Source organism: Chamaea fasciata, unplaced genomic scaffold (assembly GCF_029207755.1).
Source record: "Chamaea fasciata isolate MVZ Bird 193981 ecotype frontalis unplaced genomic scaffold, bChaFas1.0.hap1 SCAF_20, whole genome shotgun sequence".
In the NCBI taxonomy this organism is placed as follows: domain Eukaryota; kingdom Metazoa; phylum Chordata; class Aves; order Passeriformes; family Sylviidae; genus Chamaea; species Chamaea fasciata.
Window position 1 is genome coordinate 3,681,961 of NW_027094105.1, and position 25,078 is coordinate 3,707,038.

Genomic DNA, 25,078 nt, shown 5'->3' on the forward strand with positions numbered 1-25,078 from the left:
GGATCTGAGTTAGCACTTGCACACCCTGGGATTTGTCTAAAGCTGCTGCTGGATGTGCTGGTGCCAGGGCAGGGACCTGTGCTTTCCAGGCAGGGCACCAAGCCCCACCACAGCATCCCCAGGTGGGAGCCTGCACAGGGGATGCTCCAACCAGGACTTGTAGGACAGAAGTGGCTGATCTGCTGGAAAATAACCCCATCACTGAGACCAACAGGAGCAAGTAAATTGATTATTTATGAAGCATCTTCTCCTTTCCTTATGCATGGATCATCTAAACAGCCTTCCCACTCCTATTTCACAGCTTTGTCGCCAATCCCCTGTGCCCCTCACCTTGCAATCCTCTTTTTTCTTTTCCAATCTTTATTCATATCATCAGCATAAGTTAGCACCTCCATGGGAGGCAAAATCCTCCTCTTGCTGGGTATACTGTGCCTGCCACAACCCCTGCTTGGCTTGAAGTTATGACATGAATGCAAAAAGAAAAAAGAGGCGGGGGGGAAAAGAAAAAAAAAGTAAGGTAAGGAAAAAAGCCCCCATGAGGATAAGTGGACGAAATCAAATATACAATGGACTAGACAACGCTGGATTTCACCCTTATAAATCACCTTTCAATCCAGGGTCTTAAACTGCTTTGCAAACATTAAATCATAAATCCCTTATGAGTGAGACAAGTATTATCCCCTTTTCACAAAGAGCCCAAATCCCAGGTATGATGGCAGCTTTCACCAAACTGCAGCCAGAGTGGAGCTGGAGGAATTAGGATTTCACAGCCCCGTTGGTCCATGTGGCTTCTTCTCTCCCCGTGACTCAGAGGAGAGCAGCACAGGGGCTTGAAACAGCAAAAAGCCTTTTGCAGTTCCATGAGTTTGAGCTTGGCTGCTCAAGGAAAGGGACAATTGCTCCAAGTCTCCTGGAACTCCCCTCCCTCCTGCACTCACTCATTTCCATCACTGCTGATCACTGACCTCTAGAAGTGCCTGTCGTTTGGTTTTGACCAACTGAACCCAAACAAGGGGGCTTCTGCTTGAGCAGAAATTGGGTTTCCAGCTCAGCTCTTTATTGCTCACAACCAGTCTGCTGCCAGGTTTGAAAGGAGACTGCTGGAAAAGCATTTAAGGAGAGAGGCAGGGTTTGTGTTTTCCATCTCTTCCCTGCTCTGCAGACCACTGATACTCCAGCACTGCTGTGCTGCATTTAAACTCCTACCTGGAGATAACCAGCTTCGCTCCAATCCTTTAAAACCACAAGCCAATGTACTTTCAGCAAGGCCCTGCTAACCAAACCCACCTCCAGCAGGTTCTCCAGGGCTTCATCCTGCTCCAGAGATGAGACAAACTGATCTCTTCCCTCTTCAGCCCAGGGAGGGGATCCAAACCCAGCTCAGTAGCTCAGGCAGCCCCAAATAAACCCAATGCCACAAAAGAGAGGTGGACCTGGCTAAGCTTGTGCTTTCCCTCCTCTCTTTGTCATCTCCAGGCTCTCAGGGAAGTGTCTTAAGGGCAGATTTGAAACTCGAGGTGCACCAAACAATGTCCTTTACTGAGATGAGGAAGCCGGGTGGGGAATACAAGACCTTTATGGATGGTTGAGAGCCCCAGCACCCAACAGAAGCCCTGGCTTGGGTCTTGTGGGGTCCAAAAAGCCCAGGAAGGAAGATGGTGACCAGGCATGGCTGAGACCAAACTCACTGCCCAGATCTCTCTCCTCTAATAAATGCTTCAAACACTAAGATGATCTCTCTATATCGTTAATCAAAGATGCTTCTGTAGTGTTTTGAGAGGTTGCAACAAAGGGAGCGGATGCCCAGGTGCTCACCCAGGCGGTTTTGAAGGGAAAAACGTGGACCATGAGGATTCCCAGGGAGTCTGCGCCCAAGGAGTGGCCAGGGCACACCACCAGGATGAAAAATAAGAATAAATTACTTCTATCCAGAGAGAAGTAACTTCTCCCCCACAGCCCACAAAATCCAAGGAGAGAGCAGCAGAAAGGAAAGTGCTCTATTTCAGGGTAGAATCATACCTGACATGCTCCCTGCTAGTGATCCAAGGGTGGCTTAATTAGACTGGAAAACAAGAGGAGTGTCCAAGACTGTGGTCAGAAAGACTTTGGCCACCACCACTTGTGCCACCCAGGATTTTTTTGTCTCCCCTCAAAGCTATTATCCTGCTGAGGGTGTGGGTCCCTGTGCAGACAGCTCAGAAACCGCTTGCAAAGCACCACGTTCCCCTGAAGATTTTGCACCTGCTGCAAGATGAAGATAAATTCAAAGCCACTGGTGTAAACATTCAGCAAACAGTCCCTCCAAACGCACCGTGTCTCCTTTGAAATATCATTTCCTCGTGCATTTAATTACTCACTGCTTTGTACACTTTCCTTTGCCCGCCCAAAAGACAAGGAGGGGGGGAAAAAGCCCAACAAAACTCTGAGCTCAATTCTTCTTCATATTAGCAGTAGTGCCTAAATTTCGGGGGGAGAAAGGGGAAAAAAAAAAAGAAAAAAAATTAAAAGGTGTGCTCAGAACACGTATGGATTTATGAGCAACACAAATATCCCGTGTTCTCGGTAATATGCTGTTTCTAAATCAGGCTCATAAATACATGCTTGGGAGATTAGTCTATAAAAAAAAATAAACTTTAATTACCCCCTCTTTATCAGCACACAGCCCGTGGTGTTAACCATATGTGGGTGTTAAACGCCGAGCGCTTTGCAGTCTTCCCCGCCCCCCCTCCCGGGAGATAATAGCATCGCACGGAACGCTCCGTGGCCACTCGGATATGGAAATGCATCCCCGGCACCCGAGGAAGACGAGGCTGGGGAAGGCGAGCGGGAGAACAGCGAGTGCTGGGAGTGCTTAGCAACTGTGCCGTGCTGAGCCGCCTGCAGAGAGCCCAGCACGGGGACAGCAGCGCCTTGGGGGGACAGCAGCATCCCTGGGGGACAGCAGCATCCCTGGGGGACAGCAGCACCCCTGGGGGACAGCAGCATCCCTGGGGGACAGCAGCACCCCTGGGGGACAGCAGCATCCCTGGGGGGACAGCAGCACCCCTGGGGGACAGCAGCATCCCTGGGGGGACAGCAGCATCCCTGGGGGACAGCAGCACCCCCGGGGGACAGCAGCACCCCTGGGGGACAGCAGCATCCCTGGGGGACAGCAGCACCCCTGGGGGGACAGCAGCATCCTGGGGGGACAGCAGCATCCCTGGGGAACAGCAGCACCCCCGGGGGACAGCAGCACCCCCGGGGGACAGCAGCATCCCTGGGGGACAGCAGCACCCCCGGGGGACAGCAGCATCCCGGGGGGACAGCAGCACCTTGGGGGAGACAGCAGCACCCCTGGGGGGACAGCAGCACCTTGGGGGAGACAGCAGCACCTTGGGGGGACAGCAGCACCCCCGGGGGACAGCAGCATCCCTGGGGGACAGCAGCACCCCCGGGGGGACAGCAGCACCCCTGGGGGACAGCAGCACCTTGGGGGAGACAGCAGCACCCCTGGGGGGACAGCAGCATCCCTGGGGGACAGCAGCACCTCCGGGGGACAGCAGCACCTTGGGGGGACAGCAGCACCCCCGGGGGGACAGCAGCACCCCCGGGGGGACAGCAGCACCTTGGGGGAGACAGCAGCACCCCTGGGGGGACAGCAGCATCCCTGGGGGACAGCAGCACCTCCGGGGGACAGCAGCACCTTGGGGGGACAGCAGCACCCCTGGGGGGACAGCAGCATCCCTGGGGGACAGCAGCACCCCCGGGGGACAGCAGCACCCCTGGGGGGACAGCAGCACCTCCGGGGGACAGCAGCACCCCAGGGGGGACAGCAGCATCCCTGGGGGAGACAGCAGCACCCCCGGGGGGGACAGCCAGCCCGGCCCAGCCCGGCTGACAGCCCCGGGATGCTCCCCGGAGCACGCCGGTGTCGCTGCCGTGCCGGAGGAATCGGGCTCCTAATGATCGGTCGTTATGTTCCAGCAGAGGCTCGTTAATAGGATAGAGCGGCGTTTCCAGGACAGCCTCACACACCGACACATCTCCAGGTGTTGGACGAGGGGCAGATCATGTCCAATCAAATCAAACGCCAATTAAGAGGAGCAGTGGTGTTGGCAGGAGGCTCTGGACACTGAGAGCCCCTGCACGGGGAGGGAGCAGCACTGCCTGCCTCCCCTCCTGGCCCTGCAGCCTCCTCCTCCTCCACAGCAGGATGGTCTCTGGAGGGAATGGAATGGGAAATTGGGATGGGAAACCGGGAAATTGGGATGGGAAACTGGGATGGGAAATTGAGATGGGAAATTGGGATGGGAAACTGGGAAATCAGGATGGGATGGGAATGGGATGGGAAATTAGGATGGGGATGGCAGATCCTCCTCCCAGTCAGACAAAGTTCTCCTCCACTATGACCCCACCAAGCCTTCATGCACCACCCAGCCCCAGAGCCCCTTCCATCTAAAAGGGATGGATGTGGATGCAATGAGCCCCCCAGGCAGGGGGGGAGAGCACAGGCAAGTGTTTCATCACACACCATCTACACCACACCTGCTCCCAGCCTCTTCCCGAGGCATCTTCTCCACTGCAGTCCTGGACAAATCCCAAAGGAAGGTGCCCAGTGAGGGTGCCCACAGCTACTGCCCAGATCTGGGCCAGAACTTGGGCACTGGGCAGTCTCCAGCCTCATCCCAGAGTCAACAGGACGTGGATCAGCCCTGAAGTGGCAGCTTTGCTTCCCCTGTGTTGGAGGAGACCCCCCAGGAGCCCCTCCAAGGACACAGAGGGTGCACAGAGGAAGGGATGGGGGGAGAGGAGGAGGAAAGGCAGCCACGTTGTGCAGCAGAAGGGTGAGATCAGTCGCTCCTGGATTTATAGAGGATTAGATCTTGCTGAGCACATGCTGAATCAGATTAATACTATTAACATTTATGAATTATCCTCTAGCAATTAGCTGAGACGTCCTCCAGTACAGCACAGGGAGCTGCAGAAAAGGCAGCCCTGCGGTGTGGGTCGGGGGAGGAGGATGCCAAGGGGTGGCTTGGGCACTGTGGGGAGGTTGGGGCTGGGCTGCTGGACCCCACAACAAGGTCAAGGGCTCATTGACCGTGCTCCTGTGTGTCCCAGTGAGCTCTTGTGCTCCTCCAGCAGCCTGAGCCTTGGCTCTTAAAGTGCTCCTGGAGTTATAAAGCCTTATGTACTGAATAAATGTATTTGCTTCCTAATTATACAGCTGCTGGTGATGCTCCCCTTTGCTCTAAGGCACCGTGCCTGCGGCTGGCAGGGAGACTCCGCCAGCAAATTCCAGCCAGGAGGAGGAAAGGGGCAAAGGCAAAGCCTTGAAGGCTGGGCAAGGAATGAGCAGCTGAGGAGAGGGGGGAAATAGAGATGACCAAAGTGGCACAGGCTGAGATGCTGATCCACCAGCCCAGGGTCACCACGGGCAGGTTCTCCTGTCCACATACCTCAGACCTCCTGGCACAGCAAAGGGGGGAAGAGTTTGTGCAAACTCAATTTGCTCTTCTGGCACTGTTATATTTTTTTTTTTTGCGTTTCTCTGGGCAGGGACAATTAAAATCAATGAAGTCAGTTTTGCTTTCATGTTCTCAGTGCTGAATTGGTTGAGATAAAATCACATTAAAGAAACAGCTACATATTTAAAGGTAGATATTGCCTGCACTGGAATTTTCTTTCATGAAAATCAATGAAAGCACTTCTCCTGGAATTAGGGCCTGATTTCTTTTTTTTTTTTTTTTTGGCTTTGTTTTACACTCCAAATGAGTCTCAATTTTACAATATACACGCACAAAGGCAAATCTGAGTGGAAGGTTTCATTTTAAGGAGAAGGGAAAGCAATTTTCAATACAGTAGAGCAAAAACATTATTCCTACAGGGAAAAAGGTAAAAAAAGTAATCATTATCTATGAAATAGTTTGTGTTGAGTCACAGCCCAGGGAGGATTGTGCTCAGCGAGTGAAGGGCTGGTCAGACAGATGAATTGATTTGAGAAGCCAGGAGAAGAGAGCAGCGATGGAGGCCAGGGTGACAGGGAGGGCTCAGGACGTGTCCCAGGGGCTGGAGGCAAGAGATGTCCAAGGACTCAAGTTGCTCGTCCTGGCTGGACCTTCACCACACTGCCTGCTGTACCTGTCACCCTGCAGGCAGAGCAGGGATCGGGAAATTGGGCTGCAGTCTCAAAAAAAAAAAAAAAAAAAAAAGGTCTCAAACCATCTTTGCCTCCATCCATTATTTTTTTGAATAGACACAAACTGACAGAACAGGATGAGAATACAAATCTCTGCTGTGCAACAGCTCCCCAGGGCTGGGCCACATCCCTCCGTGCCTCAGTTTCCCACAAATCAAGCCAAGCATCACACAGCAACAAATGTGACATCCACGACCACCCTCTGCTCCCTTTCCTGCTGCAGCCAGGAGACAAATCCATCGTGCCACAGGAATCCACAAGGAAGAGCATCTTCATTTTCCACCCGGCAGCAGCCCTGGCCCTCCTCCCGCCTGCATCCAGCTCCGTGTTTATGTTCTGCTTCCTGGGAAACAAGAGGCTCGTTACCATGCGGAGGGCGACAGCAGAGCGATTAGTGAAATTTGTTACCCACATGCTCTGAACAAAATTAAATTAAAAGTGCTGCTTTGCTGTCAAGATAAGGGCCAAGCCGGAGAGATAATTTTTCACTCTCAAACACTCAATTACTCGCAGAGGCTGTATCAGATACAGTCGGAAAATAAATAAATAAAGGGGAGGACCCGCACTGCCTCCAGGAACAGATGTAAAAGCCTTTATCTCCAGAGCAGTCCAGGGAAGTTAACGTGCCTGTGGCCACTGCAGCTCCAGCAGCACTTTACCTCCAGCCCCTTGTGCTGCCCAAGTCCAGCTTCCAGCAGCAGCCCCTCTCTCAGCAGCTCAGCACCCCTGGCAGGAGCATCACTGCACCCCCACACCTACAGCCACCAGAGATTAAAGGAGCAAAGAGGCAGCTGGAGTAAGCCCCGCCCAGCTTCCCTGCACAGCCAGAGTCCAACAGGAATGGAGAGGGACTCAGGATGGGGTTTATGGGCTGTTGCAGTGCCTCATTGCTCAGCAGGCAAAATAAGCCATCAGACAAAAGCACCACTTTTGTTCACTGGCTGGAAAGGCAGCATCCATGACGGAGAGCAGGGAATGGTTGGGAATAAGCAGCATCCTCACTGTCACACTGGCCTGGACATCACAGTGTGAGCATGGCTGTGGTGCTGGGGTGCAGGCTGGAGGGAGGGACCTTGGTGCTCTGGGGCGTAAAGATAAGATTTGTATCATGAAGGCACCTAATTCCTGGGATTTGGGGATCTGCAGGTCACATGGGAGCTGTGGTGTCCCCTCTGGGGTGCTCTTTCCTGGCCTCACAAAGAGCAGCACAGCTCCGTGTGCTGGGAACCAGCTGGGTGTGCATCACCCAGGCTGACCTGTCTGTCTGTCCCTGCAGGGAGCAGCTGTGTGTCCCTTCCCGAGGAATCCTAAAGGCTCTGTGTCCCTTCCCGAGGAATCCTAAAGGCTCTGTGTCCCTTCCTGAGGAATCCTAATCTGTCTGTGCTGTGGGCTGACCACACAAGGAGGAAATGGACACAGGGCTGCCAGGAAGGGAGAAGCATCCCCAAGTACAGACAGGCAGCACCAGACACAGACAGACCCATTCTTCCTTCGTGCCACTGGAAGCAGCCCAAATTGGCATGTTTGCTTTATCACCTTTTGTCTCCCACTTGACTGCCAACAGCATCTCCCCAGTTTGCAGGCGAGTCAAGCCTCAGGCAGAGCAGGGAGGCAATTCCCTGAGGAGTATGGAAGAGTTGGGGTGATGTCCTGCCTGCAGCACTCACTCAGCTCCAGCAAGGCCAGAGGCACCAGCAAAGAGAGCAGTGCCCAAATTTTATTCTGCACTTCGTTTAGTTCCCCATGAAATAATAAGTGCCTGCTGCCTCTGGAGATGGGAAAGGATCAAAGCAAAGCTTCCTCATATGTAGTAGACTCCGAATACCTAATATTCCCTTATAAAAGGCCTTGTTTTAAACACCAAATACAGAGGCAGATCAAAGCTCAGCTTCTCATTTCTCTAACAGCCCTCAGAAGGCTCCGCCAGCCAGCCCAGCACACACACACATGGGGCTGACACCAATCCAAGGTACATAATTGAACTCTGCTAATTTGTCAAAACCATCGCCTCGTGCTGTGGAAACAGCCAGGTGCCTTGTTCACAGAGGCCTCAGCCAAGGAGCATCCCAAAGCCATACCCTCCTTCCCTGGGGTGCTGGGGAGCTTGAACAAGAGCTATGCATGAAAACAGAGTGGGATGTTTCCCCCTTCCTCTTTTAGCAGGCTGTTCCAGGAGAGGTGAAGCAATCCCAGAAGTGTGGGGGAGCAGGCTCAGGGTGGTGCAGCAGACACCAAAGAGAGCCTGAGGAGCAGCAGCCAGGTGAGGGCATTCCATGAGACATCCCAGGTGGGTGGACACTGTGCTGGGTGCCCTCCAGCATATCTCTACCATCACAGGAACAAAAGCATCCCTTTGCCCTTGCACCCCACACTTTGTGTCTGGGTTTCCAATAGCTCTATGCCTGATGTCTGCTTGACGGGGAGTGACATCAGCCCCAGGGGTTTGTCAGCAGTTATGGGCACCTCCTGGCAGGTCCTGGGGGCTCCCAGCAGGTCACAGAGGCTCAGGCTAGAGTGCAAGGGAGGGCAGAGTCTGTGGGTCTCCAAGACAAATGGGCTTGGGACAGCTCAGCCCCTCGCAGGGTCTCCATACAACATCGTCACTTTCGCTGCCTCAGTTTCCCCCAAACCAGGAAACTAAACACTTCTGTGTTACAGAGCAGCTGCTCTGGGGCCTGAGGAAGCAGAGGGAGGTCCAGGAACCTTGCCTGCACCTCCCCTCCAGCAAGGAGGAGCTCGTTATACCCAGGGAATCCTTAATGAGATGGGCAGGGAGCCAGATACAGCCTTGGAGTTACAGTGCTGCTGCTTCCCCCACTGTTTGATTTCACCATCAGGCAGGTGCTGCCTGTGACCAGGAGAATTCAGTGCTGCACAGTCAGACCTGGAGCTGAATATATTTTGCTGGGCACGAGGCAAACCCCACCCCAGAGCAAGAGGGATGAAGCAGGAGGAGTTTGTGCACAGGGCTCTGCCTCCCTGGTTTAGAGGGATTTTTGCTACTAATATTTTCCTCTCAAACTCAGAGTGGGACCTGACTGAACACATCCCACCCTGAAGCATCAAAGCTTTGATATTGTCCTGATGGCCAGCGGGGGATGTGGATTCACATCTCTACAACACTGTCAGGTTCTCTCTCACAGAGACTTCAGCGCTGCTGGAGGGTGCAATGACCGACAGCCCTGGAGATAAGAGCCATCTGTGCACCACAGCCAGAATGCAAAGAAGTTCCCACATTTCCTGGTACTCCTAGGGGAGTGGGAAAGGGGAGAGCCAGCCCCCACAGCAAGCAGAATGCAGTGCACAAACCTGTTGCAAACAGGTTGGAAGAAAATCTGATTTCTGGAAATCTTTAAGGAGTCAGTGCTGAAGGGCAGCAGGAAGGAGCAAACCAGCCATCCCTGGCCCCAGCTGAGGGTCACTTCAGCCTCTGAGCACAGAGCTGTACACAGCCTGACAGCCTGTCTCAGGACCTGTTTCACTTGCAAAAGCAATCCAAATTCCAGCTCCCTTGAGACTGGATGCCACTAGAGCAGAGCTCACACTGATCTATCAAAGAGAAGTGGAGAGCAGGGAGCTGCTGTGGGCACAGGCAGGGGACTGTGGTGAAGAGAAGGGGGGTCTCACTGAAGATTTGGGTATGAAGAGAGCACTTCTTGGCATAAGCCAGCAGAGCCTCTCCCAGCTCAAATCCCAGAGACGGGACTGAGGCCAACAGCAAAGACCAAGACTCCAGGGGAAGATCTCCTCTGCTTTATTCCTTACACTCTCCTCCCCTGTAACTTCTCTGGAGATTTCCCCAAGGCATGGTAACATCAGTGTAAGGGCATCCCACAGACCTAGCAGCTGGGCAGGGGAGTGGTGCAGCATGCTGTGCCCACAAAAGGTGCAGCCTCTTACTCCTCCATGTATTCCTGCACTGAAAACCAGGTACCAGTGGGTCTGCTCCTCCTGAGCTACCAGAACAAACCCTCCCTTGCTGAATATTGTCCTGTGGGAATGTCTCTCTAATCTGCCTTGCCAAAGCACTACAGAACCCGCTGTCCTCCTTCTCCAGGAGACACAGGAGGCCACTTAACCAAGCTCAAGTAAAAGCAAACCTGCACACCTCCTAAGCGGAAACTTCCTGTCGCATCATCTGGGATCAATGCCTTGACAGTACAAGTAATTAGGCTCAATCCTACAAAATCTTATCCGAGGAGAGAAACCCCAAGGAATGCCTCTCCTTGGACCGGATAACTATCCAAAGGCACCTGCAATGACACGCAAGCCTGGCGAAATCGATAGGGGAACATCATTGTAAGAATTAACTGTATCTGACGACGCATCCTTCTCTATTAGAGTTACGATCCCGTCCAATTATGGATCTTGGCTGAACTTGTAATTATGAGTTTGGTACTACGACTTCCCACCACGCTATTGCTCTGCTTCCGTGAGGGAGAGGAGAGTCAATGAAAGGATAATGGAAAATTCCTTTCAAGGATGCAGCGATGGCCAAATTTATCTAGACAGGAGGGGAAGCACAATGGGGACTTTATGCAAGGCAATTCCCTCAGTTAGCCCCCAGTGAACATGAACAAACCAGGTTCTCACAGCACTGCTCAAACACTAAGGCAGATCTAACGGCGACAGCGCGAGGCGGCTCTGCCTCCTGAATTCCCTTCAAACCCAGCCATCAAAGCTGCCCAGGTGAACAACAGCTTATTCACAGGGAAAGAAAGGAATTCTTCCTATTCATCTGTTCCTTTATATCTGCCCTACAAGGAAGCTAAAACCAACAACCGAAAACCAACACAGACGTCAATAAAAATATCTTTGTAGCCAGCATCCAGTATGAGCCTTTTGCAAGAGACTGACAGAGCAGCTGACCTCAAGGGGAATGGCACCGAGGCAGCCTTGCAAAGATTTATCTGCCTCTCGTTAAAACACAATTTTCCATACCTTCCCCGTGCCCTAGCACCCCTTTCCCTAGTGGAAGCTGAAAAAACCCCAAACTTCAGTGAGTTTTCCAAAGTACCCAAGGGCTGTCACAGCCTGCTCAGTATTCCTGAATAAGTCACCGAAAAAGCTACTCCAGCACCTGGGAAATTTGACCCCTGTACCAGTGGTATTTTGGGACAGTTTCTTTTGTCCCTGTTTGCAGCACAACCAATTCCTTCCTCCTGTCACACAGGCACGAGGATGACCAGAGGGATGGAACACCTTTCCCATGAGGAAAAGCTGAGAGAGTTGGGATTGTTCAGCCTGGAGAAGAGAAGGCTTATGGGTGAATAACTGCAGGCTTCCAGTACCTGAAGGGAGCTGGAGATGGACTCTGGAGAAGGACATGGAATGACAGGTCAAGGGGAAATGGCTTCAAACTGACAGAGGGCAGGGTTGGAAGGAACTTTAAGCTTATTAGAAAAAAAAAATCTTGACTATGAGGACGGTGAGGCCCTGGCACAGGTTGTCCAGAGAAGCTGTGGCTGCCCCTGGATCCCTGGAAGTACCCAAGGCCAGGTTGGACGGGGCTTGGAGCAACCTGGGATAGTGGAAGGTGTCCCTGCCCATGGCAGAGGGTGGAACAAGGTGATTTTAAGGTCCCTTCCATCCCAAACTGCTCTGGGATTCTGATTCTATCATTTTCCCCTGAACGCAGCTGTGTTTATACGGCAACAGGTAAGTAACTCACGAATCCTCTCATCCTTTTCATCAAAAGCTCATTTTAAACGTGGTGATGATTTCTTTTGGCTCTAAAACACATTGAAAAGAAAAAGAAAAAAAAAAAAAAAAGAAAAACAAAGCCCAAACATATAAAATTGAAGGCCCAGCCTTTGAGCAGGAACAACTGCAGCACACCCCTGTGCATGTGTGACTTTATTCCCGTGTGCAACCCTAGAGCTGATCAGAGGTGTTGAGGTAATTTCACATTCAAATAAACACACAGGAAGCATTTATGGGAATGGCTCATCATGGAAACAAATGGGGCCTCGTGCTGCTGTGGTGGGCACCAGCATCAGTCTGGCTGCCGAGGCCCGGTTCCCTGCACAAAACAAATGGAGGGAGCAGACCCACTGTGCAATTTTTAAATTGCTTCCCAATGGAGTTATTTCCCCACAGTGATTTTTCAAACCCGGCAGCAGCAGCAGCAGCAAAACTCGTCCTCTCCTCCGCCAAACAGCTCGGGCTGAGAGTCCCGAGCAAAACCGATCTGTGATGTGATGAGAGGAAATGCGGACACTCATTTCAAACTCCAGATGATATTTCAGCTTTTTGGCTTCTCTAACTCACAAAAGAGCCTGAAGGGACTTGGGTCTACAAATCCCTGCCCCAACCCTCATTTTAAATTTGTTCTTTTTAATTGCCTTTGTGCCAAGAGGAAGGCTGGGAAATTTTCATCCAACGGCTGCTTTGCATGGGAAATAAAGGACAGAAAACAGGAGTTTGGAGCAAGGAATTGCCAAGGTAACCAACCCTGACAGCTGCACTGGTGCTAGGATGAGGACGGACACAACCACTCCCTGCTGGTGCAGCTTTGGAGAAGTGCCAGGGCATGTGGAGGGTAACTGATATTAGAAACCATCAAAGAAACCCAGAACCTCAGCAGCATCATTGGGAAATGGGATTTATGGCTCCTGCACGGCGCTGCATCACACCAACAGCGCATCTCGGGATGTCCTTACCACCACAGACTGGTGTGGCTGGCCTTTAGACTCGGGCAGTATCAGACACCATCACCCAGGGGGACAGTCAGGGTGCTTAACCATTTCTTTTCCCCTGACACCAGTGTGCAATCACGGTGCCCTTTCGTACCTTTGCTTCGCCTCCGGCTCCGATACTGCTCCGTGTAGAAGGTGAGCTGAGTTTCATCATCTGCCTCTGAGCCAGAGTTGCCTTTGGCACGTCCAAACCCGATCCCACCTGCAGGCAACAGAGAGGAAAGGAATCAGCCCTGGCAGCTGGGATGCTCAGGAGCAGGTGGAGCTGGGAGCTCCTTGGCAGAGCTGAGGATTTGGTCAGCAGTCCCCATTCCTTGCTAACGTTCTTAGCTTGGGGTCAGCAGTAGTGATCAGGAGCTTTTACCATTCATGATTTCATCAAAAATCAAGACCCAAAGTGTCTATAGTGATGTGAATGTAAGAAGATACTTTCTATCCTCAGAAATAAGAACACAAATGTATTTCAAGGGACTTACAAGGAAAACCCCTGAGTGTGGCAGCTGCTCTCCCTAAGGACACCTGCATGATGAAATGCAGTGAATTTTAACAAACCCAGCAAGGACAAATGGTACAGGGGGAATACAGCACTTGGGGAGGCACCCAGGACTCCCCTGAGGGTCTTTCCTGCTCCTCAGCATCCAATTTGGCCCATCAGCTCCCCCAGCTTGCTGACAGCAGCAGTCAGGACTGACAGGAGCAGGGCTGGCCCATGGTTCACCCGGCCTCCTCCTCTCCAGATATGGTGTGGGATTCAGCAGGAGCCCAGCTGGCTTCATCCCCAGACCCACCAAGAAGTAATAGATGCTTAAAAAGCACCACAGACTCTAATTGGCAGAAGTCCTTCAATCTTTGCAGAGCTTAAAGCAAAGAGGCCTCTGGGGGCTGACAGTGGCCCTTTAAACTGCTATTAAAATATTTTACTGTTTTTAAAAAATCTTTTATTCTAGGCAGCAGCACAATTTCCCCATTTCTTGGCAGGAGAACAGAAAATGAGCGGTGCCTTCTGCCCTCTGCAATCCTTAATCACGGCGATGAGAGGTGGCTGGCAGGAGCCAGTGGGACGCCAGGAGCTCAGCACGTGGCTCCTGCCCTGGCCATGCCCTGACCTGGCCGAGCAGTGCCCTGCAGGGCAGTGTCAGCAGCGGGGCAGGAAGAGGCTCTGCTGGCTCCTTTCCTCCTGGAAGCATCAGGATGGGTCAGTGCTTGCAGCGTTTAGTACTTGGACAGGGGGCTGGGGAGTTCAAAGATCCCAAACCATGACCCGTCATCCACCCCTCTTCAGCCACAAACACCACAAAAGACATCCAGTGCCGTGATACACCCCCACCAAGGGGTTTGAAAGGCACAGCACAGTGGTAAGACCAATAAGGCTTATTTGCAAGACTGAGGGAAATCTTAATTAGCCTGGGCTTCTAATGCAAGCCCTTGGGCAACCAGCCAGGGCTGCAGCCCTGCTGCACATCCCCTTCTCACTGAGCAGGGGCTGTCACAGCGCCCAGGGCTGGGGGACAGACACCAGCTATGGGAGGGTCCCCCCACTCCTGAGAGCTCAGCACAGCCATTGCCCCACCTGGGAGAGAGACCTGGATGCTGCCTGTGCAGGTAGGACAGGGCACGTCCCTCTGTCACCTTCCCGTGCACCAGAGCTGGCCCCTTTAGCACAGGCAGATGGCTGGGGCGGGCAGAGGCAGCGGTGTGGTGCTCTCTGAGCTGTCACAGCCCACTGAGGTGACCAGGCAGCTGGCACAGGCAGCAGCTGCTCCGCCAGCCGCCGGCCCAGCCCCCTCCGGCCACTCCGCGTTCGTGTGCCGGCTGCGTCTCCGTGATGGATGGAGCTGACATGTTAAATTACTCAGGCTGGATGTCTTCAGAGAGCTGGTGACAGCGATATTGCATTTTCTGATTACCCAGCACTGAGCAGGATGTATAAATACAGGAGTTGTGAGACCCGGCACAGGGCCCAGCCCGCAGCGGAAACGTCTCCTCTGACCCAACATGCAGTGCCAGAGGTCGGCCTGGCAACACCAGCCTGGCCCTGCCAGGGATGGGCCTTTACACCTTCGTGCCATCAAGGATGCTGGAACACATCTTGGTGGTGGTTTTGAGGATCTCAGAACCCAGCTGAGGCAACCTGGAGGACGCAGGGACACTAATCCTCAAGTAATCCTGCCATGAACCTGATTTCATGTTTAACTGGCTCCAAAATCTGATGAAATTAGCCCAGTGAGACATTTACAACTGGGGCAATGCCTGCTCTTCCAGGTCCATAACCAGCCTTGGTCACAGGCAGCTCAGCAGGGCACGAGGCTGAGGATAATCATGATGGGGCCAAGGATGCTCACAGCAGAAAGCACCCATGAGTTATTCCTGATGAACAAGGACAGCATCCAGGTAAAGGCAAGCAGTCCTGCCTGGCCAGCATTCCCTTTCCTTCAAAAAGAGGGAGAAAACCACCAAGTATCAGAAAAGAAAAAAGATCCTAATCACTGCAATCGGTTACAAACTGGAATAAGATGCTCAAAAGACAGAGAACAGGGAAATGGCAATTTTGAAGGGCTGGATATCAGTAATGCACTGGCAACTCTCTCCAGCAGCTCTCACGGGGACATACACCCTCCTTACACCCAGTTTACTCCTTCCTTTGAGACTGGAGGAAAAAACAAAGCTCCCCTTCCTCACCCAAGCCCTCATCTCCTGCACCAGGCAGTGGGGCAGGAGGCAGGCAGGAAAGGGGGAAGGGAGCTCAAGGAAGATGCTCTTGTCTCTAATCCTGTTTGCAGATTTACAAGCTCGTTAATCCCTTCAAACAGATCTCAGCTCAGCCAGGCGCTGGGGCAGGGCACTTGCTTGGAGTGCAGCATTAATATAGTGGGGAGCAAGGCGGGGTGCCAAGGCAAACACCTCGTTATGGTGTAATTAAAGATGGTCCCGTTAATGCTGAGTGGGGATAAGGAAATAAAATTCAGGAACCAGAGTTATCCCCAAAGACTTCTTTGTTAGCTGAAGCCACGTGTATATTTTTAAAAGTGAGCAGTTTGTCATTAAAGAGGAAATAAAAAACAAACATGACATTTTTAATCCTTTCCCCGAGGCCAGGAGGTTGCAGAACCTGAAAGAATCTCAGGGAAAGAGCTATAGACATAAGAGGAATCAAAACTGAGCTAAAATAAGGAAATAAGTAACAGCAGCTCTTTGGATAACTCCTATCTGATGCCAAGCTGACCTCGGATACTTAATCCTGTGAAGTTGGATGTTATAATAGAAGTGGAAGTTTGGTTTTGTCCCCAGTAGTGCCACCTTGGGTGACATCTTTGTGATCCCTCTGCCCTGCAGCCACTATCAATAGAAAAAGGATTCTCTGCATCCTTTTCCTCCAGAAAAAGGGCAAATCCCTGGGCATACCACAGAATTCAAGACCCACAACTTGCCTCATCGACCGTGTTGGGTTCACCCCACTCCATGCTCACTCACCCCATGCAACATTTCCTTCTGGGTGTTCAACGAGGCCCTCTGTTCCCCGACTTCCCAGGAAAAACTGGGTGAGGAATGCCCTCCCCAGCACAGCAGCAAAGTCCATGCACTAAGAGCTGGCAGAGCAACGCAATTAGCTAAGTGGAAATTTTCAGTTTAATTAATTTAACCCTGAAAAGAGCACCAGACAACTGAGAAAAAAAAAAAAAAAAAAAAGTCACAAACCCAAATGTGGTCAGAGAAAGGTAAATTAGATGCAGATTTAAGGAGGAAAAAATATATAAATAAATACACAAACATTTTATTTTGAAACTTGCCCAGTCAACCCCAAAACCATAAAAGTGTAAAGAAAAAATTGCCCTTTAAAACAAAGCAACTGGTGACACAGGTGACACAGTGGCTCCACATACAGCTGAGGAAAACTCTCCCTCCTCAGCAATCTTCCCTCTTCCTTCTGTCTCTACCCAAAACACCCACCGGTGCAGGAGGTGCAGCAACCAGGTGACAGCGCCATGGGCTTCTACTGTGAAAAACTGGGATCATGCTGATCCCAGACAGCAGCCCCTGCACGGTCTGAAGGGTTTTATTTTCACCAAGGACCCACTCAAAGAGCTGGACATGATATTATGACGCAGGTGAGGTGAAAGCTCCTGGGTGAACTCCAGAAAAACCTCAAATGTGATGCTCCGCAGACACCCCAGGACACTCAGACAGGGCAAGGTGAAGGCAGAGGTGTCCGGGCAAAAGCAGGGACCATGGATGAGCCCAGCTGAGCGTCAGCTCTCCTCCCTCAGGGAGCTTTGGGTACCTCAGGGCACAGCCAAGACCTCCAAAGCACAAGAACTGCAGCGCCAGCAAGCAGCACATCCCGATGAACAGCACATCCTGTCTGAGGAGAAGGACCATTATGGGTTATTCCTTCCCAAATCCAGAGTGTTTTTAAAGCCCTGCCCCAGGAGAGGGCACCAGACCCCCTCTGTGCGCACACCAGGCACCCCCAGGGCCACCTCCCAGCCCCGGCGCTGGGCACACTGCGAGGTCCATCGGCCAAACCCACACCCTCAGCCCCTGCCCCGCTGCCTCTCCCCTGGGGCAGCCAGGCTGGGATGCTCCGGGGCTGCATTTCAGGATCAATAAACGCTCTGGAATGCAGCATCCTTCCCTCCAGTTCTGCCAGCCCCCAGCAGAGCCCTCTTCCTTCCAGCCCACCCCTCCCACCCTCGGCTCTCTCCATCCCCGGCTCTCCCTCAATTATTTATAAGCTCTGAATGTGCTTCACTCCATAGAAGTGTTTAGGGAGAAAGGTAGTATGAAAGAGGCATTAGACAAAATAAAGTTATATGGCACTGTAAATAGAGAGGGTGGTGTGGTTTGGTGGGGTTTTTTTAGAAGTCAATCTGCTTGGGAAAACAACACCTTCCCCAGAGCTGCTGGAAACACTCAGGGCAAAATTAGATTTAATGAGGAGCAATGGGCAGCAGCTTAAGCACACTCAGAGCAGGGAAGTAAAGCAAGGCAAAAGTTTATCCCAGATTTGTTTCCCTTGGGCTGGGAGTCAGGTTTTTCTCTGCTTTGGGTGGTTTATCCCATCCCTCTGAAGGAGCAGCACTTGGAAACCCTTTTGGAGCCTTTCCATGGAGGAGGAAATCCCTCTGCTGTGTGCAGTTCCTGCAGGGAGAGCGCTCCAGCTGTAGGGCTTTGATGAGGTTAAACATTAATTAAATCAAACCACAAGAAAATAATTACACCCATGCATCCATCAGGCTGCCTCATCACTACCCAGAAACAAAGTTGGATGCAAACTCCATCAGCGGAACTGTCACAGGGCCGTTAGGAGGAAATGAATGGATCCCAAATGGACGATTTCATTTAGGGGGAAGGAAAAAAAAAAGTCTCATGGATTGCAATGGATTAATGAGGCAAAGGGTTTATGTTTGCAACTGGAGGGAAAATATAAACATCCTGAGTTGTGGTATCATCCTTTACCCTGAGGGGTTGTTTGCACTCCAGCCACTTGGCACAGGTAACCACAGGCTGTAAAAACAAAACCTCCAGCACAGGAGAAGCCAGGGAATGGGCAGGGAAAGGCATGGATCAGCAACAGCACCACCTCTACAGGCAAAAAGGTATTTAAATTAAGAGGAAAAGAGGATGGATGGGATGGGTCTGTGCAGAGTGAAATATCCTCTGGAGACATTGGGACTACCCGGCTTTTTGGGAATTTCTGACAACAGAGAGCTTAAAATCTCTTCTTTAGGGTGTGCTGGAGAGGGATCCCCATGTCTGGGAGTCAGAGTCTCCTCCTGAAGCCCGTGGGGCACATTCTGCCTCAGGCTCCTCATCCCTCACAGACACTGGATACAAAGCAATCTCATTTTCTCATACTGAGGAAACCAGTGGGGTGAGATGGAGAGAGACCAAGGGTGCTCTTGTCCTGATAAGCACTGACTGTTCCCGTGGTCACTAACAGGCAGAGGAGCCCTGGGAAGGTGGGAAATGGGGTGGGGGGTGTCTCCAGAGACTGGGAACAAGTCAGGCTGGCCCAGGGCCACACTCTGCTCCCACACAGCCCGAGGCTCTGCCTGCAGCTGGCTATTGTGTCTCCTCCTAGGCTCAGCTGCAAGGATTAACTGACTTGTTCCATTAGTGACCAAAAAGCCTCTTACCTTCAGGCAGTTCAAAAAGGAAATAAAAAAAAAACACACACACAAGAAAAAAAGGCTGGAGCAGGGAATCAAGGAAATTTTCCCTGACAGTCCCCATGGACCCCAGAGCACCCACACTAAAGTCCAGAGGCACCTATTTGAATAACTACTAGGGAAACAAACCGAATAATTTAAACCAGTTAAAGAGTCAGAACATTTTCTTCACACTAAGTAAATAATTTATGGGCAGAGCTATAATAAAAAAAAAAAAGCCCTCTCCAGGCCTGTATCGCAGGAAAAAAACGTATCAGGAATAAAAGATCACATTTCAGACTCATAAATAAATGAAAAACAAAACCAACAGTAAACAGAAAGAAAAGTATTTCCTTCCCAGCTCCCAGAGCTGACACAAAGACCCTCAGTGCACTGGGCAGATCATGGCCGAGGGACCTTAATTCCCATCACCCCTGAAGGGATCTGATATCTCCTCCTCCTCCTCCAGAGATGGAAATTTGTACCCAAACCCTTGGAGCCTTTTGTGTGGTATAGCCTTTGGATCCACGAATGCTGCACTCCCACTCTCTGTGTAGCCCCTAAAGCCCTAAGCAGTGGGAAAACAGAAAGATGTCCCAATGATGAGAGGGACAGCCAAAATTAATTTCACCCCTCCACGAAACTAAAACTTGACAAGAAACTGTGTTTCCCTGTGTTTTAGCTGGGGCAGCTGACAGGGACTCTGGGTGTGCAGCAGAATCCCTTGGAGGGGACACGATGTGACACAAGTCACAGGCACCTCCACCAGCCCGCTCAGGGGATGCTGTGTGGGGTTTGTCGCTCTCTGGTGTCCCCAGGCTCAGCAATGAGGGTGAGGAGGGTCCCACCTTCCGCCCCAGCCAAGCTCCTCTGGCCATGGCTGATGCCTTGGAGAGGCTGCCTAGGACAGGGGCTAGACCAGATTAAGAGAATAAAAGTAGGTATTTATTAAAGGCCTTCAGTAGATACACCTTGGCCAGTCAAAAGCCTCCAAGGGGCTACACCCAAGATGGACAACGGTCACAAGGTTTTCAGACAATTATAAATTTGGTCCATTTACATATCAAGGGTTAATTCTCCAATTACAGCTTCTGGTAATGAAGTCATTTACCCCCAGTTTGCTCCCCCCCAATTCACTTTTGGTTTTACTTTCAGGGACTGAGGCAGTAGGATATCCTTGGACCTTTGGTTTTGTGTGACCAAAATGGGAAAGCAGCAGCTAACAACGTGCATGGAGCTTAGAGTTATACACTAATGCAGTACAGGATTTGAAAAATACAAAAGCTAAAATCCTGAGGCACCATGGCCACCTACTGTGGGCCTGATATTTCTGGGTCTGAGAGTTTTTTAGCCTGCTAGCAGCTGCTAACTTTTTCCCAAGGAAAAAATTCTCAAGAAAGTTTTTTCTCAAAACAATCTTGGCAAGCAACTCTCCTTTCTCACAACAATCTTTCTCCAGGTGGTGTTTTGCTGTTTCTCAGGTTTAACCAATGGCATTAGAGAGGTGTCGTTCCTATTCACCAACCATGTTAAATCTATATGGGAACTCCTTATAAAAGGCAGCAAGAATTAGAAAATAAAGCCTTTTTTTCTGTGCTCCTTGCCTTCTGAAATATTTGGAGTCTTTCTTTCGTGTCCTACTGTAACAGTGTGTCTTTTTTGGAGTGCAGCTACGGCCTTTCTAGATCCCAGTCAGCCTCTCCAGTAGAGAAACTGCTTGAGAAGAAGCTCACACATTCACACACGTTACAGGCTAGCTCAGCAGAGGGGCAGAAGGCTCCCAGCCCCAGATCAATTTCCAGCAAGCATTTATTCCATGTGAATCTGGAGCCAAAGAGGGGGACCATGTGGTTTCTCTCAGTTATAGAGGGTCTCAGGTTCGTGGGTGGTACAGGGGGCAGGGCAGGGGGTAAGTGACCATAGGGAAGACAGTAAACTGGACACCAGGCCCCACAGACAATGGGGAAACAGGGAAAGGGGATACCATGGGAGGGGTGGCGGACTTGAGAAACCCAGAGAGAAGATCGCACAATGTCTGCAAGGAGCCGTGGGGGAGAAGCCTTTTGTTACACCTGGGAGGGGTAATCTTCACTTTTCCAGGGTGAGGCAGTTGGAAATTCCTTTAAGGGCACAAGGGACCCCACATCCTACATGACAACTTACCTCGGGGCCGGCTGCGGCGTTTCCGCCTGCCCACGGAGGTGCTGCGCAGCGCGGGCTGCAGCTGCCCGATCTCGATCGGTGTGTTGGTGCGGAAACTCTCCTTGAACTTCTGCATCAGCGACTCCACCGTCTCCTGCGTCACCTCGGGAGCTGCAACACCAGCAAAGGGGCCGCGGTTAGAGAACAGCTGGGCCACCCTGTCCCCACTGCCCGTGAAAACCATTCCTTGTGTGAGCTGGAGTCGAGTCCTGGGGCAGGAGCTCTGCTGTGGACGCAATATTTTCTGAGCCTGAGCTCTTCCCAAGGGAAACTTTTCAACAGTTTTCTATTTCCCAAAACAACCTTGTGTAAACAATATTCCTTTCCCTTAACAACAGGTGTTGTTTGCTATTTCTGTCACTCAGCCAATAGGAGAGGTGTCAGTCCTATGGACCAATAATGTACCTTTTAGCACAGCATGTTATAAAAGGGCTGAATGAATTGTAAATAAACCTTCTGATCTCTACTGCCTTCTGACTGGAGTCGAGCATCTTTGCGTCCTATTGTGACACTCTGCCACGACCCTCTGACTTCGCCCACAGAGACCCATCCAGCACTTCTCAGATCTTACCCACACTAGAACATTGTGAGTTTACAGAAATTGTGTTTTCCATGCTGCTTTCCAGCGTTTTGGATTATTCCTTGCCTCTCCGTCGTGTGCACTTGGAAGTCTCATGCCCTTATCCAAGTTACAGCCCGAAAGGTTCAAATCATCCAGGGCACCAAGCTGGCTTTGGGGGCAGGTTTAATGCTACACCAGAAGCTCAGAATTGTACCCCAAGCTTGGCAGCCTTTTGGGGTAGAGAGCAGGAACTCCCCAACAGGCAAGTCTGGCATTATGGAATGGTGGGAAGGCTGGGGTGGGAGTCAGGCAAAATGCAGCTGGTGCAAGAATGGTCTGACCTGCAGCAGGATTCCTTGGATTCTCCCAGAAGCTGCACCTACATGCTGGGATGCAGCCCCTGAGGTCAGGAAACAACTTCCTGCAATTCCCCATGGCATGTGTCACACCATGCTGGTATTTAAGCAACTCCTCTCCTTGCTCTCACACACCTTCAACTCAGTAATGCCATGAAATTCCCCCAGAACTTCCGATGAAGCTCCCTACCCACCTGCACAATGGGCAGTAACAGGAAGTCATGAAACTTACTCACAAAAAGCAAAGATGAAATTTGGGATCAAAAGGCCTGTCCTGCAGGACACAGACATCCCCCAGGTTTGACATTGGTCAGGCCTCTGTCAGCTCCTTAAATAAACTCATTAGCAGAACATAACCTCTGTCCTATCTCCATTCCCAGAGACACAAAGTCCCCTCGATGAGCTCCAGAAGCTCCTCCTGCCTGCAGAGTGGCTCTGTGCTCTAGAGCCACCACATATCCCACTTGGAGAAGGAATAAGTGAGCACCCTGGAGCTCCCAGCCTGCCAGGAGTTTTGGGCTGATACATCACCCCATCACATCTCCTGGATCCAGAGACCTCAGATGTGCACGCTGCTCCTCAGGCTCCCGGCAAGCTCAGGGTGCAGAACTGCTCTGCACCACAGACACCAATTCCCTTCCCAGTGTGATGCAGGGAATCCAGAGTTCAGTTGGAACAGAAGCTGGCCATGCAAGATGAGGCATTTGTAATTCTAGGCAAGGATTTCGCCTAAACACGGAGCCTGCAGCAGACTGTCCAACATCCATCCATGCTGCAGGGAGCAGAGAGCCTTCCGCACCCAGTGCCACACCAGGCCATGGAGCAGGCTCCCTTCCTTCTCCCTAAATCCCTCAGCCTCCCCAGGGTGCTTTTGTACCCCTCTGGGCTGCAGAGATGGTTCTGAACCCTGCCAGAGCCATTGGGAGAGGGAGAACCAGAGAGCAGATCAGGGGGGCTCAGGAGAGGATCCCCCAACCCAGTGCTGCTGTGCTGGGAGACAAGGAGAGCACCCATCCAGGCACACCAGGCAACAGAGAAACAAGGATCTACCCCCTGCCTGAGTTAAGTGCCAACAGTGGGAACAATTTCAGGAAAGCTCCAGAAAGAGAGGCAGCTGAGGGACCAGCTGTGTTACGTCTTTGAATTTTCCAGTACCAGGCTCCCCCAGGAAGCACACATCAAAGGCAGAGCTCCCCAAAGCCCCCGACGCTTACAGCAGGCACAGCTGAATCCTGCAGTGTCAGATGCCCCAGCAGGCAGCATCACATGAGGAAAGAATATATCCAGAGCAGGAGAAGGTCTCCAAAGAGCATCCAGCCCCATCCCCACAGCACACATCCCACTGAGGTGCCAGGGAAGGCTGCTGTGGCAGCACTGGGGTGCCTCAGCCTCCTGCTGCCATCTTCACAGGGGGAAGTCCGACCCCACAGCTCCCTTGGCCAGGAGAATTCACGGCAGGGCCTCCCCTGAACAGATGGAGAGTTTTCCAGACCTTGGGGCTGTGTGATACAGGACTTGTGGAGGTGGAGCAGGGAGCTCTGGAGTGGCTTGCATGGCTGAGGCTTATTTACCAAAAGGAGTCCAGGAGGAGGAGGAGGAGGAGGAGGAGACTATGCCTTCAGTGAGGGCACAGCAGTCTCACAGCCCCTGCTTGGCTGATGGCACCGTGGTGACTGCACCCATCTGGCCACCACGCCGGCACAGCCATCCTGAGGCAGCTGCTCCCACACCTGTCAGAGGAGCAAACAACAAGGGGGAGAGTGGGGAGGAAGGGGGGTCCTTTGGCCACTGGCTGTTTGGGATGATGCTGCAAATACTGCAGGAACTGGGAGCAAAGAGCTGGTGCATCTGACTGCTCTGCACAGCTCAGGTGTGCCAGCCCATCCTTGGCTTCTCTGTGCCCCTGAGCTCAGGGGTTTGGACAAAGGAAATGGGACAGGGAAGCAGGAGGGAGGAGAGAAAAGTAAAGCAGAGGAAGAAAAGAAAAGAAAAGAAAAAGAAAAAAAAGAAAAAAAGAAGGGAAAGGAAAAAAAGGAAAAGGAGGGAAAATGAGAAAAGACCCTTGTTGACATGATCTCAGCAGGCAGAGTTTGGCATGGGTGGGCAGCATAGAAAAAACCCTCAGTGACAAATGAAAGACAGCAGAGCTTCAACTGTGTGAGCATGAGGGGTGAAGGATGAAGAGGGAGCCCTTCACGCACTGCCAGCAGTGCCAAAAGGGAAAGAGAAGAGACCACTGCACCATAATGGAATGAGACAGCACTCGCTGGGGCTGTTCATCACATCCACGAGAGAGACAGTCCACTGCAAACCAAAGTGCCCTCTGGGCCTCCCCACAGTAGCCCTTGGAGGTTCTAACTGGCCAGAAAAGGAGGGGAAGAAGCACTACTGTGGGGTAGACAGTGGACTTAAAAATTTGCTTTAACTACAGGCCAGCCCTGAATTGGTCAGGCAGTTGGATTAGATGATCCTTGTAGATCACTTCCAGCCGAACTACTCTACTCTACACCACCCTGCAAGACCTCCCTGGACTGCCTGTGCCAAACACGGGCTCAACCAGCAGCTCCTGGCACCTCCACAGCACCCACACGCTGCTCCCTGGCACGACACAGCCACGTCAGCAGTGCCCAGGCAGCAGCTCCTCCCGGCGCTGCCCGAACACGGCACATTTCAGAGGCAGCAGGACTGTCCTCCCCTCGAGCAGAGCTTGCCAAACGCCTTCTCTCCCCTCCCCACTTTCCAGGAGAAATCCACCCGGGCTCCTGAGCTCACATCTTCGCCACCATGCTGAGAGATTCTCCAGCCTGACAGAGGTGGTGAGATCCACCCCAAGGTTTGGCACGAGGCTGTGATCTCCATCTCCCCCCAGGAGCAGGGGAATCACGAGGCTCTCCAGCCCCCACAAAATCAGCTTCCCTTTCTGGCAGCACTTT

At 51.9% G+C, this 25,078-nt stretch overlaps 1 protein-coding gene across 2 annotated transcripts in view; it reads right to left on the reverse strand.

Moving 5' to 3' along the window:
• Positions 1-25,078, reverse strand: part of ASTN2 (astrotactin 2) — a 318,226-nt gene that overhangs the window by 200,862 nt on the left and 92,286 nt on the right. For both annotated transcript variants that reach the window (XM_066201587.1, XM_066201588.1), the window contains exons 4-5: positions 21,189-21,338; positions 12,971-13,078 (exon numbers count right to left, since the gene is read on the reverse strand). In XM_066201587.1, the coding sequence (XP_066057684.1) occupies positions 12,971-13,078; positions 21,189-21,338 (258 nt within the window). The remainder of the gene's footprint in view (positions 1-12,970; positions 13,079-21,188; positions 21,339-25,078) is intronic.